General features: G+C 51.6%; 1 protein-coding gene across 3 annotated transcripts in view; it reads right to left on the minus strand.

Annotated features, from left to right (window-relative positions):
- The window catches only part of MGRN1 (mahogunin ring finger 1), a 42,084-nt gene that overhangs the window by 16,263 nt on the left and 13,217 nt on the right, over positions 1-12,604 (minus strand). For 2 of the 3 annotated variants that reach the window (XM_084882335.1, XM_084882334.1), the window contains exons 2-8: positions 11,549-11,667; positions 9,658-9,746; positions 9,026-9,172; positions 7,325-7,442; positions 3,128-3,194; positions 2,371-2,420; positions 370-417 (exon numbers count right to left, since the gene is read on the minus strand). In XM_084882335.1, coding sequence (XP_084738461.1) covers positions 370-417; positions 2,371-2,420; positions 3,128-3,194; positions 7,325-7,442; positions 9,026-9,172; positions 9,658-9,746; positions 11,549-11,667 — 638 coding nt within the window. Of the gene's footprint in view, positions 1-369; positions 418-2,370; positions 2,421-3,127; positions 3,195-7,324; positions 7,443-9,025; positions 9,216-9,657; positions 9,747-11,548; positions 11,668-12,604 lie in introns of all 3 variants that reach the window. The other variant, XM_084882336.1, reaches the window with a different exon arrangement.

Below are 12,604 nucleotides of genomic sequence, written 5' to 3' on the forward strand. Positions count from 1 at the left end.
TCCGTGATTTGTGAGGAGGAGGAGGAGGGGAGGCTTCGGTTTGTTTCCAGTTTCCCTCCTCTGTCCGTTTGTTCGTTCCTTCATTCAGCGAACAGTTACTGAAAGCTTATGATGTTCACGCTGGACAAGGCTCAGGGCTACCACAGTCAATACTCCTGTGCATGGTGGGTATGTAATACACACACCCGACGACCCTGACCCTGACTTCCCAGAGCCCACAACGATGACAGACAAGTCAACAGGCCTGTCACTAGCTACCGACAGCCACCGTGGTGGGTAGAGAGAATAATCCCCGGAGACTACTGGATGGGTGTGCACATGTGTCTTTTGAATCAAAAGGGCTCATGACATTTCCTCTGACAGACTTACAATTTGCTTCTGCTTCAACGGCTTCACGGAGAAACTGCCATCAACATGCTGCAGGGAGGAAAGCACAGGTTAACGTGGCACTGCTCAGCCAGCTACAGACCCTTCCTTGGTCAGCCCACATCCATGGCCGGAGAAAGGAGGGACCTCGTGAAGCCTAAAGACCCAAATTCGGCCTCTGACCTGGCCTTGAGCACCTTCTAAAGATACCACCTCCTGGGGCCCACCCTGACCTACAAAAACCAAACCCCCCTGCGTAGCTCTCAAGCACACTCAAGTTCACAACCACCAGGACGGCAAGAACTAGACCCCAGTCCTGGCCCTCAAAAGACCTGACCTAGAGACACAGCTCCAGAACGTGCGCACCTGGGCCAGGGGGTGCTGCCCACCACAGAAGGCCGGAAGCCAAGCACCGTGTGGGGAAAACCCAAAGATCTAAAAACTATGAGAACAAACTAGAGCAAACGCGTTCAGTGGTATCTGGGAGACATACTACTCAGAGTCGACAAGATTAATTAAGGTACATGTGCATTTTCTGGTAAAGCTGATGGGTTCCTACAGAAGTTGGACTCCAAAAATAACACAGTTTCTCACTGAGCCCTAAACTGGAAGCACAGCCGATGAAATGTTTGCCAGCGAAGGCCCATCCGCCTCGGCCAGAGAAGCAGATGGGTAAATAGTTCCTGTCGCTTCCAGCCAGGCTGAGAGCACACAGCTGGCAGCCCAGAACTGGAGAGGCAGAGGGCCCATCTCCGCTCGGGCACTTGGCATCGCCACCACCTCAGGAGGCCAGGGAGAGCACCTGGCAAAGGGGCCAGAAAGGTCTCAGGCCTGGCTATACTGACCTCTGGGCATCTGGAATGACCCAGATCACAGGAAAGAGCCAGGCTCTGCGCGTAGAAATCTCAGGACTGCAGACACACACCCGGCTGAAGAAGCTGGGGGTCAGCAGGATGCCCAGGAGTGGATAGAAATTCCAAAACAAGTAGACTGGGCCTGGTTTCCTCATGAGGTCCCTAATCCTCGTCACCATAGGCCACTGACTGGTGCCAAAAATACTATACAGAGCACCAGCCAATGTCAGAGCCCTAGGGGTAGGGTGTCAGGCGCAGCGTTTTCAAACACAGGACATACCCCACTATCTCTGTTAAAGGTCTAAGTGAACAGGGACCCTGTCCCAGCACAGCAGGGGGCTCACTCACCACATGGATGACACAAACTGCCTAGCCCCAGGACCAGTAGTGACAGGCCAGTGGGACTGTCTCTACCCAGCAACATCCTAATGTGGAGAGAGTGGTGAGGCACACCGTCCTTGCCACCAACTGCGCCCGCAAACACAGCCATAACACATGGACACCTGGGCAGCCTGGGGACTCAGATCTTTGTAGAAAGAAGTTCAAATATATGTAATGCAGACTACAGGCACTATTAAATGAGCCCTCTCACACAAATGGCCCCTTTACACGTGGGGTATCCCTAGGTGGAACCCTCTTTTCCCTCCACCACCCACAGAGGTCCAGGACCATACAATGCAGGTGGCACCCTCACCCACCCCACCAGCACTCACTGAGCACCTACTGCATACTGAGGCTACAACAAGCTAGGGGCCATTCTACCCTCCCGGACAGAGTGCAATGAATGTCTGCCCTGGGAGCTAGTGGCCTGGACGATCCCCTCAAATCCCAGAGGGAAACTGGTCTGACCCGAGCCCTCCAAGTGGGCACCGCGCTCCGGGTACTGGCAGGTTACAGGGACTTGTAGAGGACTGGCTTCCCAGAACACGCCCCCACCACACACCACAGGCCCTAGGAAAAGCCTGATGGTGACGCTCGACTTCAAGGCCCAGCCTCCTGAAATGCATCATCTCCCCGGGAGCCTGGATCGACTAGGGAACCTTCCATCTGCCCTGGGCCTCAGGCACTAAGCCCACATGGCCTGGCAAAACCCCCAAGATCAGACTTCTCTGCCCACAGCTCCCAGATCAAGGGGCAGGATGGCACTTACCTTTTCAAAGGCAGCCAACAGCACATGGGCATGGCCAGTCACCTCCCCAACTGCCCAGGAGAGGAGAGAGGAGAAAGCATTCAGAGCGCTGCTGGCCCCACCCCCTCTTCCTCTTCTTCCTCTCAGCAGTGCTTTCCCGCTCTCAGCCTGCTGCCTAGAACCTTCCTCCGACTGGGGACCCGACCTCCCTCTGGCGCACATCTCTCCCCTCCTCCAAAGTGACCACTCGTAACACCTGCTGTCTCACTCTGAACAGAAGGGACATTTCAGGCAGGCTGAGGAGCCCTGGCAGAGCTCTGGCATTCACACCCCAGGCTGGGGGCCTGAAGCCCACGGCAGTGGAAGGGAGACTGGGCAGGCCTGGCTGGGTCAGTTAGGAACCCAGCGTGGCCTGAGGAGAACCTGCAGATCTCTGCTGCTCCCTGAAAACGGACTCCATCATTCCACTGCAGAGCAGACAGGCCTGGAGGCTGTCTAGCTGATGTTACCACCACGGGAGCGAGGCACTGGCATAGGGCCTCGCCACAGGGGGTGGGAACCTGCTGGCCAGAAATTCCTGAGCTGGAGTGAGGCCCTGCAGCCCCAGGTAGGAGAAGTACCACGGGGACCCCAGAGCGGAGATGGAGAGCTGGTCCTAAACCTGCTAAGAAGGCTCCTCCATCCTTCATCACTTCTGGGTACACTCCTCCCTGCTAACGGGGGAGGGCCTCGGGAAATGGTTCTTCCCACAAGGTGCACTCGCTGGAAGGCTTCTCACCGTCTCCTTCGTCCACCACGGCCTGGATGACCACTGGAAACACTCCCCGGTCCAGGTCGAAGTTCAGCTGAGGAGAAAAGGAGGCGAGATGGGTAGACTGCACTGGAGAAGGTGCAGGGAGAGTGGTTTCACAGCAGAGCTTGAGGGACAGACAGCAGCGAGGACAGAGCCCTTGCTGTGCCTGTGTGTGAGTGTGAGTGTGAGTGTGTGTGTGGTGTGTGGTGTGTGTTGAAAGATAAAAATGTTTAAAATGGCAAGTTTGTATTCAATTCTATGGCATTAAGTATTCATAAGGTGTTGCTTCCATCATCACCATCCATTTCCAAACGTTTTTATCATTCCCAACAGAACGCATGTTCCTATTAACATACTACTCTCATTATCCCCTTGCCCCCACTCTATACGCTGTAAGAACTTGCCTGTTCTGGACATTTCATAGAAACGGAATCGTTTGCTCTCTGTCTTTTGTGTCTGGCTTCTTTCATTCAGCATGCTTTCTAGGCTCCCCCAGGCGACAGCAGTGAGTGCTTTCTCCTTTTCAAGGCTGAGTAATATTCTGCCGTGTGGCCAGACTGGTCACCTCTAATGGGCAATTGGGTTGTTCCCCTCTGGCTGCCATGGCCAGTGCTGAGATGAACAATGCTGGATAAGCAGCTGTTTGAGCCATTCTCAGCTCACCTGGGCACACCAGGCGTGCAAGTGCTGGGTCACATGGAACTGTGTTCAACCTTAAGAAGAAAGGTACCTGGTGTGGCCCCAACCCAAGATGGAAGGAAAGCAAAGGGACCACGTGGCTGGTCTGAACTCAAGGAGAAACCTTCCGTCCCTCTCCTTCTCCTCCGGCTTCCATCCCTGTGGTCCCAGCCACTCTCAAGCTGGAGGCCGCACTACTTCCCACCCGTCCACCTGGGCAGGTCACACCGAGCACACAGGACAGAGACAGCCAACTGAGGACACCCGCAGCAGGGGCTGCACAAGAGAGGCCTGGAAGATGCCTGTGGGTCCCAGGCCATTGGTGGGAGGCAGGATTGGGAAGGAGGCCAGGTGCTGGGACAGGTCAGAGTGTAGCTCCCTAACCCAGCCTGTTTCCCCATCTGACCTGGGGTTTGCAAAGACCCTGTCTGGTGGGGAGGATCCCTGTGCCCAAAGAGCCCAAGGGTGTCAGAGTGCCTTTGGTCAACTAATGCCGGTAACTCCAGCAGAAACCTACACTGGCCGGCTCAGTGCTGGGCCAGGGGAACAGAGATGGACACCAGGGGGATACTGTGACCCCGGATCTCCCTGCGCATATGGCCTGGGTCCTGGGCCGTGCTTAGAGTGCCTTGACAGAACAAGGAGGGGCCCAAGGAGTGTGGGGACCTGAGGAGCGAGAACCATCTCCCCACAAATTCCTGCTCCACACAGTCAGAGCTAAGCATGCTGGAAAAGAACAGAGGCTTCCACCCACCACAGAGAACCTGAGGGATAGGTTATTTTTACTGCAAGGAGAGAAGCTTTCTTAAGGAAAAGCAACCCCCTAAATCAGGAGAAAGAACCAGGCAGCTGATGCCAGCTTGAGTCACTGACAGGCTTCCTGGCAACCTCTTTGTTCTTTCCCTACATGGCCTGGCGGGGGCCTAGCACTCTGGCACCCCGGGCTCTCTGGGCACAGAGATCCTCCCCACCAGACAGGGTCTTTGCAAACCCCAAGCCAGATGGACACCAGGAAATAGGAAAAAGGCAAAGGGCAGAAGAAGAAAGAAACGTGGCTTTGACTAAAATATATGGAACCCCCCCCAAGGGGGATAAGAGGGGAACTAGCAGAGAGGTGGTCTGTGAGCACTGACCTGGAAACATGTCATAATATCTACACTAATAAAAGAGTAAGATGCAAATGGACCATACATTCACAACACCCACCAGCCAATCAGGAGTGGCTATGCAAATTAACCCAACAAAGATGGCAGGTTAATTTGCATATGCAGGCACAGAGCAGCGGCGGCGGGGGGGGGGGTGGGGGGGGGTGTGTGGACCACACAACGACGGACACTTGCATCGCACAGCAGGTGTTCCACACTGCCCCAGCCACCGTGGGCCTCTGGGCAACGTGGGAAGGGCACATGCCCAGGTTGTAGGCTTGATCCCCAGGGTGGGGTTTGCAGGAAGCAGTCAATCAATGATTCTCTCATTGTTGATGTTTCTATTTCTCTCTCCCTGTCCCTTCCTCTCTGAAATAAATAAAACTAATATTTTAAAATAAATAAATAGCAAATTATAGCCAAGACAAATGAAAACATGCATTCAAACAAAAATTTATATATAAAATAGTACCATTATGTAAAGTAGCCAACAGCCAAAAGACAATGATGCTAAGTAAAAGATACAAAAGGTCAATTAATATATGATTTTATTTATATGAAATTTCCAGAAGAGGCCAATCTAAAGAGACAGAAAGTAGATGAGTGTTTGCCAGGGTCTGGGGTAGGAACAGAGGTTAACTGTAAATGGGCAGAAGAGATCCTATAAGAAGGATGGAAACTGGATTCTAAAACTGGATTGTTAATAGCTGTGATCATAAATTTATCAAAATCTCTAAATAAAACTATGGGTGGATTTTTTGGTATATAAATTATACCTTAATAAATTGGTAAAAAAACAAAACAAAACAAAAACAATGAAACAAAAATAGTACAGAAGTGTGTACAGTGTCAACACTCACACTATACAGTCTGTTCTCAGTATGAGGGCTGGGGTCCAGGACCCCCCTCAGATACCAAATTTCTCAGGTGCTCAAGTCCTTTCAATAAAATAGAGTAGTATTTGCATATAAACTACATGCATCTTTTCCTATACTTTTAATCATCTCTAGATTACTTACAGTACCTAATATAATGTAAATGCTATATAGTTGTTATCCCGTATTGTGTAGGGAATAAAACAAGAAAAAAAAGTCTGTATATGTTCAGTACAGACATAACCATCCCATCATGGCCTAACTACATAGTACACATTACCAACAACATAATATTTAAAAAATATATTTTCCATTCAAGTTGAATCCATGAATGCAGACCCCACAGACACAGGCCTGGTATACATATCAATGTGTGTATTCCATACACCACAACCCTCTGCAGAAATAACCTTCAGTTTGATGAGCTTCTTTTCTGGTTTTTCCTCAAGAATTATATACACATACATTATACCTGCAGAAATATTTTTGTGCATTTTTGTGGATGCCACATACATGAGACTATACTGCATTTGTTTGCAACTTGGTCTTCTTCAAGCCCAGAACAGGCTTCCCACATGAGTATGTACAGAATACACAGATCTCTCATGTGCTTTAAGACTGCATGGCATCCCATAATAGACATGAGCCAGGGAGCCCACATTAAGTATACTAGAGGCCTGGAGCATGAAATTCGTGCACTGGAGGCAGGAAAGAGGGAGGTCCCTCAGCCCAGCCTGCGCCCTCTCGCAGTCTGGGACTTCTTGGGGGATGTCTGCCTGCTGGCTGGCTTAGGCCCGCTCCCATGAGGATCAGGCCTAAGTCAGCAGGCAAACATCCATCTCGCAATCTGGGACCCCTCACGCCTTTCTGCCGGCCTGCTCACTGCTCCTTAGCGCTGCGTCGTGAGTCTGGCTTCTGGTTGAGTGGCGCTCCCCCTGTGGGAGCACACTGACCACCAGGGATCAGCTCCTGCATTAAGCTTCTGCCCCCTGGTAGTCAGTGCGCATCATAGTAACCAGTAGTCTGGTCATTCCACCATATGGTCATTTAGGCTTTTATTATATAGATGGTGGCTCCCATAACACCAGTAAACTAAGCAATTCCCTTGTGATGGATGTGAACATTGTTTCCGATTTTTGCTATTATAGACAGAGCGGCATTGCACACCCATCACATCCTGTAAATTACTGTCCCTAACTGGGGAACCATTAAGTGGAAGGGATTCTGCCATGCTGTAGTCTTGTGGGCCTGACAACCACACCAAAGCTGGGTACTGGAGCCTCTGCTGTGGCTGGCTGTCTTGCCTTAATCATTCAGTCCAGTCAACACTGACTGAGCTGCACTTCACATGCCCAAATGAGCACACACACCTTGGTCCACAGCTACTCCTGATGCTTACCAATGTTAGAAATCTTAACAAACAGGCCACACCGTGCTTGCCCTGACAAAGGGGAGAGAATTCAGGCAAGAGGCCAGGAGGTTACCTCATCATCCTTCCATTCTGAGAAGTTGATCTTGAAGGAGGGCAGAGAGAACTGCTGGCTCACCCCCCTCTTATAGTGGACAGTCTCGGACTGCAGGGCAGGGCTTTTGGGGCTGTACCTAAAGGAGAGAAAGGAAGGTGAGACTGCCAGGAGCCAATGCCCTGCTGCCGCTGTCCTCGGGGCAATCCCCACCACCACAGGACCTGAGGCAGGGACTGGCAGGCACTGGTCTTTCGGGGACCTAGTAGAAACTTGACTTACAGGTCCCACCCTCTAAGTCCCAGCCCTTCTCTGGTGGGGCAGAAAGCCAGTCTATGTGGCCACATGGCCCTCACACCCCGAGGGCCTCCAAGGTCTCACTCTGCTCACCACAGCTCTGTCCAGCCTGATTATTAATCTTCCAGAGCCCACACCTGCCAGATAACATGGCTACCTTTCCAGATATGGCTATGCCCTTCCATTTGCTTTTTACGGTTTGTTGACTTTTTTGAACAAACATGGCACAAAAATGTACACTGTCTCGCCCATTGAGAAACTCCTCCACCGCCTGGCAGTGCCATGTGCCCTCCCAAGCCCCACACCCTTGTATTTGCTCCCAGCCACCTGCTTCCCTGCCCATCCACAACCCAGGCACCACGCCTGGAAGAGCTGAGGCCTAGTCATGCATGGGTGTCTCTTCTTTAATATTCCAACAGCAGCCCACCAACACTCTGCTCCTTCAATACTCATGCACCCGAGCTATCCTATAGCCACCCTATATGGAGGTGCCGTGTCCTCTGAACACTGCATCGGTCCCACTGTAGTTTTACTCTAACTGATGCAATCAGGCCCTATTGGTGAGCACCAGGTGGTCTCCAGTATCTCGCTTTTCCAAACAAGGCTTCTAGGACCCGCTTCTGCATACATCTTAGCCACACATGTAAGCATATCCCCAACATAAATTCCCAGGAAAGGAATGGCTGGGTCAAAGAGTACATGTTTTCAATTCTGATAAACTTGGCATCTCCTCCCCATTCAAGAATCCAACACACGCCGAGACCGGTTTGGCTCAATGGATAGAGCGTCGGCTTGGGGACTGAAGGGTCCCGGGTTCGATTCCGGTCAAGGGCATGTACCTTGGTTGCGGGCATATCCCCAGTAGGGGGTGTGCAAGAGGCAGCTGATCGATGACTCTCTCTCATCGATGTTTCTAACTCTCTATCTCTCTCTCTTCCTCTCTGTACAAAATCAATAAAATATATATTTAAAAAAAAAAAAAAAAAAAAAAGAATCCAACACACAACCTTCACTGCCTCCCTGTGCCCCACCCCATACCTGCTGTCCCTTGGGCTGCTCTCTGTCTCTAGGACAAAGGATACTCTCAAAGACCTTGGCACATCTGGCCTGAGAAACTGGCACTGCGGTTGCTCATGTGCAAAAAGACTCAAAGCCAGAACTCTCAACCACCACTCCATCCCCAGATCAAGTCTGGCTGCCACGTGGTTTTCTCCCACAGGACAGACGGGTGCATTCTGCACATCCCCTCTGGGTATGGCACTACCACAAACTGGTGGCGGCCAGCTGTGGTTGTGCTGAAGTTGCAGATTTCAAACTTTTGGGGTCCAAAAGACCCTATTTCAAATAAAACCTCTAAAAGTTCAAATACATTCATTCAGACAGACGCAGAGCTGCCGGGGCCCACCATGTGCCACAGGGACTCACACAGCCATCCCGTTGAGAAACTCCTCCACCGCCTGGCAGTAGATGGTGATGGCCACCCGGGCATCGGCATCGAAGGTGAACTCCAGGCTGTAGAGGACTTGGGGCTTCTCGCTGTCCTCGGTGGGGCTGTTGGCACCATCTTTATACCTTCCAGGCAGCAGAGGGACAGGCAGTAGGTCAGGGGGCATGCCTGCAGGAACATGGCCAGCCTGCACAGCGCACGCCATACCCCAGAGGGCCCTGAGTTGGCTGCCTGGCTGCATCTCACCTTTCTGGATGCCCACTCCATTTGGACAATAAGGCCCATGAATGCAGGGTTCTCCTTCTCTTGTCACGGGAAGGAAGACAAGTTCTCTTGGGTTGGAGATGGCCCCAGAAGCCTCAAGTCTTTTGGTTTAATGCGGTTTATCAACCCTGACAAGTCAGAACTGCGCCATTCTTGGCTGTGGGGGCATCCTGTGTTCTGTGGGGTATTCATAACCTCCCTGGTCTCTGCCCACCAGATACCAGGAATACCACCACCCTCTCTAGCTGTAACAACCAAAAATGTCTCCAGACAGTCCAACGCCATGGGGCACAGTCACCTGGTTGTGAACCCCTAGTTTGAAGAATGTGGCAAGGTCAAGGGTTACCTTACGAGCCGAAGCGAGTCTTTTCGGATGTTCACTAGGCTCCTCAGCGTCTTCACTGGCTCATGGGGAGCGGGGGTGACATAAGGAAACTAGGAGGGAAAACAGAAAGCAATCCCAATGACTCCCCAGTATGGCAGGGGATAGAAAACAGGGATAATGCAAGCACACACCCGGTGCTCCAGAGCTCTCATGCCAACCACTAGATGACATCAGTCTCATTCACATCAAAGTAAACGGCAGGCAGCACGGCTGGCAAAGGAGAGCCAGGACCAGAAAATCCTGAAGGAGTCTGGCCATGTGGCCATGGTGCCCTATTCCAAGTACTCTCAATGAAAGTGACCTGGCCTGAGGGATCCTGGAAGAGCGATTGAGGTTGGGGCTCTCAGACCTCATTACCAGGCTTTCTATTCAAGCTCAATGGTCAATGAAGATTCCAGTAGGGACAGACACACACACACACACACACACACACACACACTGCTGTAAAACTGGTGGCATCTGGAAAATGGAGATGCATCAATATCAGTTTCCTGCTTATGAGAGTGCACTGAGGTTTTATAAGACACCATCACCAGGGAAAACTGGATAAAGGGTGTATGGAATCTCTGTGCTATTTCCTACAAGTGCGGGTGAATCTATGGTGGTCTTATGTAAAAGTTAAAGCAACACACAAATTCACAGAAGGCCTGTTGAGCCAGACCTTGGGTCACAGCTGAGGCTTCATAGATGTGGAAGGTGAGGTTCTGTTCTCACTCTCGTGGGCTTGGGAGGGTGGCAGAGGCCAGCATTCTGGGTCCTAACCCTGACCCTTCCTTGATCCAAGGATCCATTCAAGGTTTCATGTCAACCAGCTGCTCCGTGGTCAAAGCAGCCTGGAGAACCTTGGTCCAGAGGAACTTCCTCGCAGGGACCCTTCAGTCCACAGGCCAACTCCCAGGTCAGGACGGCCCCAGAACTCACCCACCTCAGGGGGTGGAGTCCAGTGTCTCCTGAAAGAGAGGGCCTCCGCCTGGCCCCTTACACTGGGGATTGAACCCAGCTCAGTGTCCCCCTCAAAAGCCCTCTCCCGCCCTCCTCTCTCAATTGTTCTCTTTTTTGTTGTTGTTAATCCTCACCCGAGGATATTTTTCCACTGATTTTTAGAGAGTGGAAGGAAAGGGAAGAGACACACAGAGAGAAACATCAATGTGAGAGAGACACATTGATTGGCTGCCTCCCACATGCCCTCGACCAAGGCCAGGGATCGAGCCTGTAACTGAGGTAGGTGTCCTTGATTGGAATTGAAACCGGAACCCTTCAGTCCACAGGCCACAGCTCTATCCACTGACCCAAACCGGCCAGGGCAACTGCTCTCTTCTTTATGGTCAGCATCCCCCGCCAGGGAATGGGGCAAGATCTGTCCTCTGTCCCCAGCCCCTGGCAGGATCCCAGGGACACAATAAGTGCCAAATGTACACTGGACGAATGGAACGCAATGAGTACACGTGCGCTTCTCTCGTGACTAGTGAAGGAGAACTTGTAAAAATTATTCACCAGCCGTTTACATTTCTTCTTTGGATCATATCTCTTGCCCTCTGCTCCACTGTTCTTTTTCTTTTCAAATAAAGCCATTCAAGGGATCAAAACCCTAACTTCCATAACTTCATAGCATGGATGCACCAGGCTCCACAGCGGCTGCTCTGTCCTCAGTGTCCCACCCTTGGTTCCCCTACCTCTAAGGGAATATCGCCAGGACACGCCCCATGAACACGCCATGTGCACACAACCAGCTGGCAGCTCTGCCTGGTTGGGGGTGACTCACTACCCACTCATCCTTGCAGCTGGGACACAGATGGCTGAAGGCAGGGACCTCCCCCTCCCCACCCACATGCCCAGCCCTGCCGAGACCCACCTGGACTGGGCGATTGCCCAGGAAGTTCAGATCCATGTTTTCTCCAAAGAGATAACCTTCAGGGTGGGGCATGTCAAACTTCTCACCTCCCATGAAAAAATGTGTAGCAAAATAGTTTCCTGGTTTAAAACAAAAACATAAACAACTTTAGGTTAAGGCTCGAAAGAATCCAGTGAGAGGTCTGATGGCTGAAGAGGCTCAGCCCTAAGAATAGCTCTATTCGGCGAGAAGCTATCATGGGCTGTCCTTCCCACTCTGGCTCCAGACATAGGCCTCAGACCTTCCTCCCAGTCTGCTCCACCTCTGCATCTACCCAACACCCTTCTCCCTCAGGAACTCTCCTCCAGCTCCGGGACTCATCCAGTACCAACACCAACATCACTTCCTTCCCCAGGGGGTTGGGTTGTGTCCCTCAGAGGAATATGTTTCAGTCCAGACCCCTAGCACCTGTGTATGTGACAGTCAAAAATAGGGTCTTTGCAGATGTAAAAAAGTTAATAGGGCCCCCATCTAGTCAGACTAGATGGGGGCCCTAAATCCAGTGACAGACTTCACAAGAGAAAGAGAGAGATTTGGACACAGAGGGAAGGAGGAAGTATGAAGACGGAGGCGGAGACTGGAGATTGGAGTGGCGTAGTCACAAGCCAAGGAATGCCTAGAACCACCAGAATCTGGAAGAAGCAAGGAAGGATCCTCCCCTACAGCCTTCAGAAGGAACCAATCCTGTCGATGCCTTGATTTTGGACTTCTGGCCTCCATAACTGTAAGAATAAATTCAGCTTTTTTAAGCCACCCGGTTTGTGGTGCTTTGTTATGATAGCCCCAGCAGACTGATACATGTTCCCTGACCCCAGACTAAGTAGGCTCCTACAACCCCAAATCCAAGCTCTGAGTCTAAGTTATTATTTATTCATATCTGACTCCCCCAGTGAGTCCTGAGACTGGAACTCATCGGAGGGGAGGCTCAGGAAAAGGCAGAATCAAACACGGAGCCAGCACGACGCCAGACGGTCTCTACAAGGCCTTTCACGTGGGAGACAGATCCCTGGCCCTGAA

The sequence above is a fragment of the Pipistrellus hanaki genome (assembly GCF_964339955.1).
Source record: "Pipistrellus hanaki genome assembly, chromosome: 4".
NCBI lineage: Eukaryota > Metazoa > Chordata > Mammalia > Chiroptera > Vespertilionidae > Pipistrellus > Pipistrellus hanaki.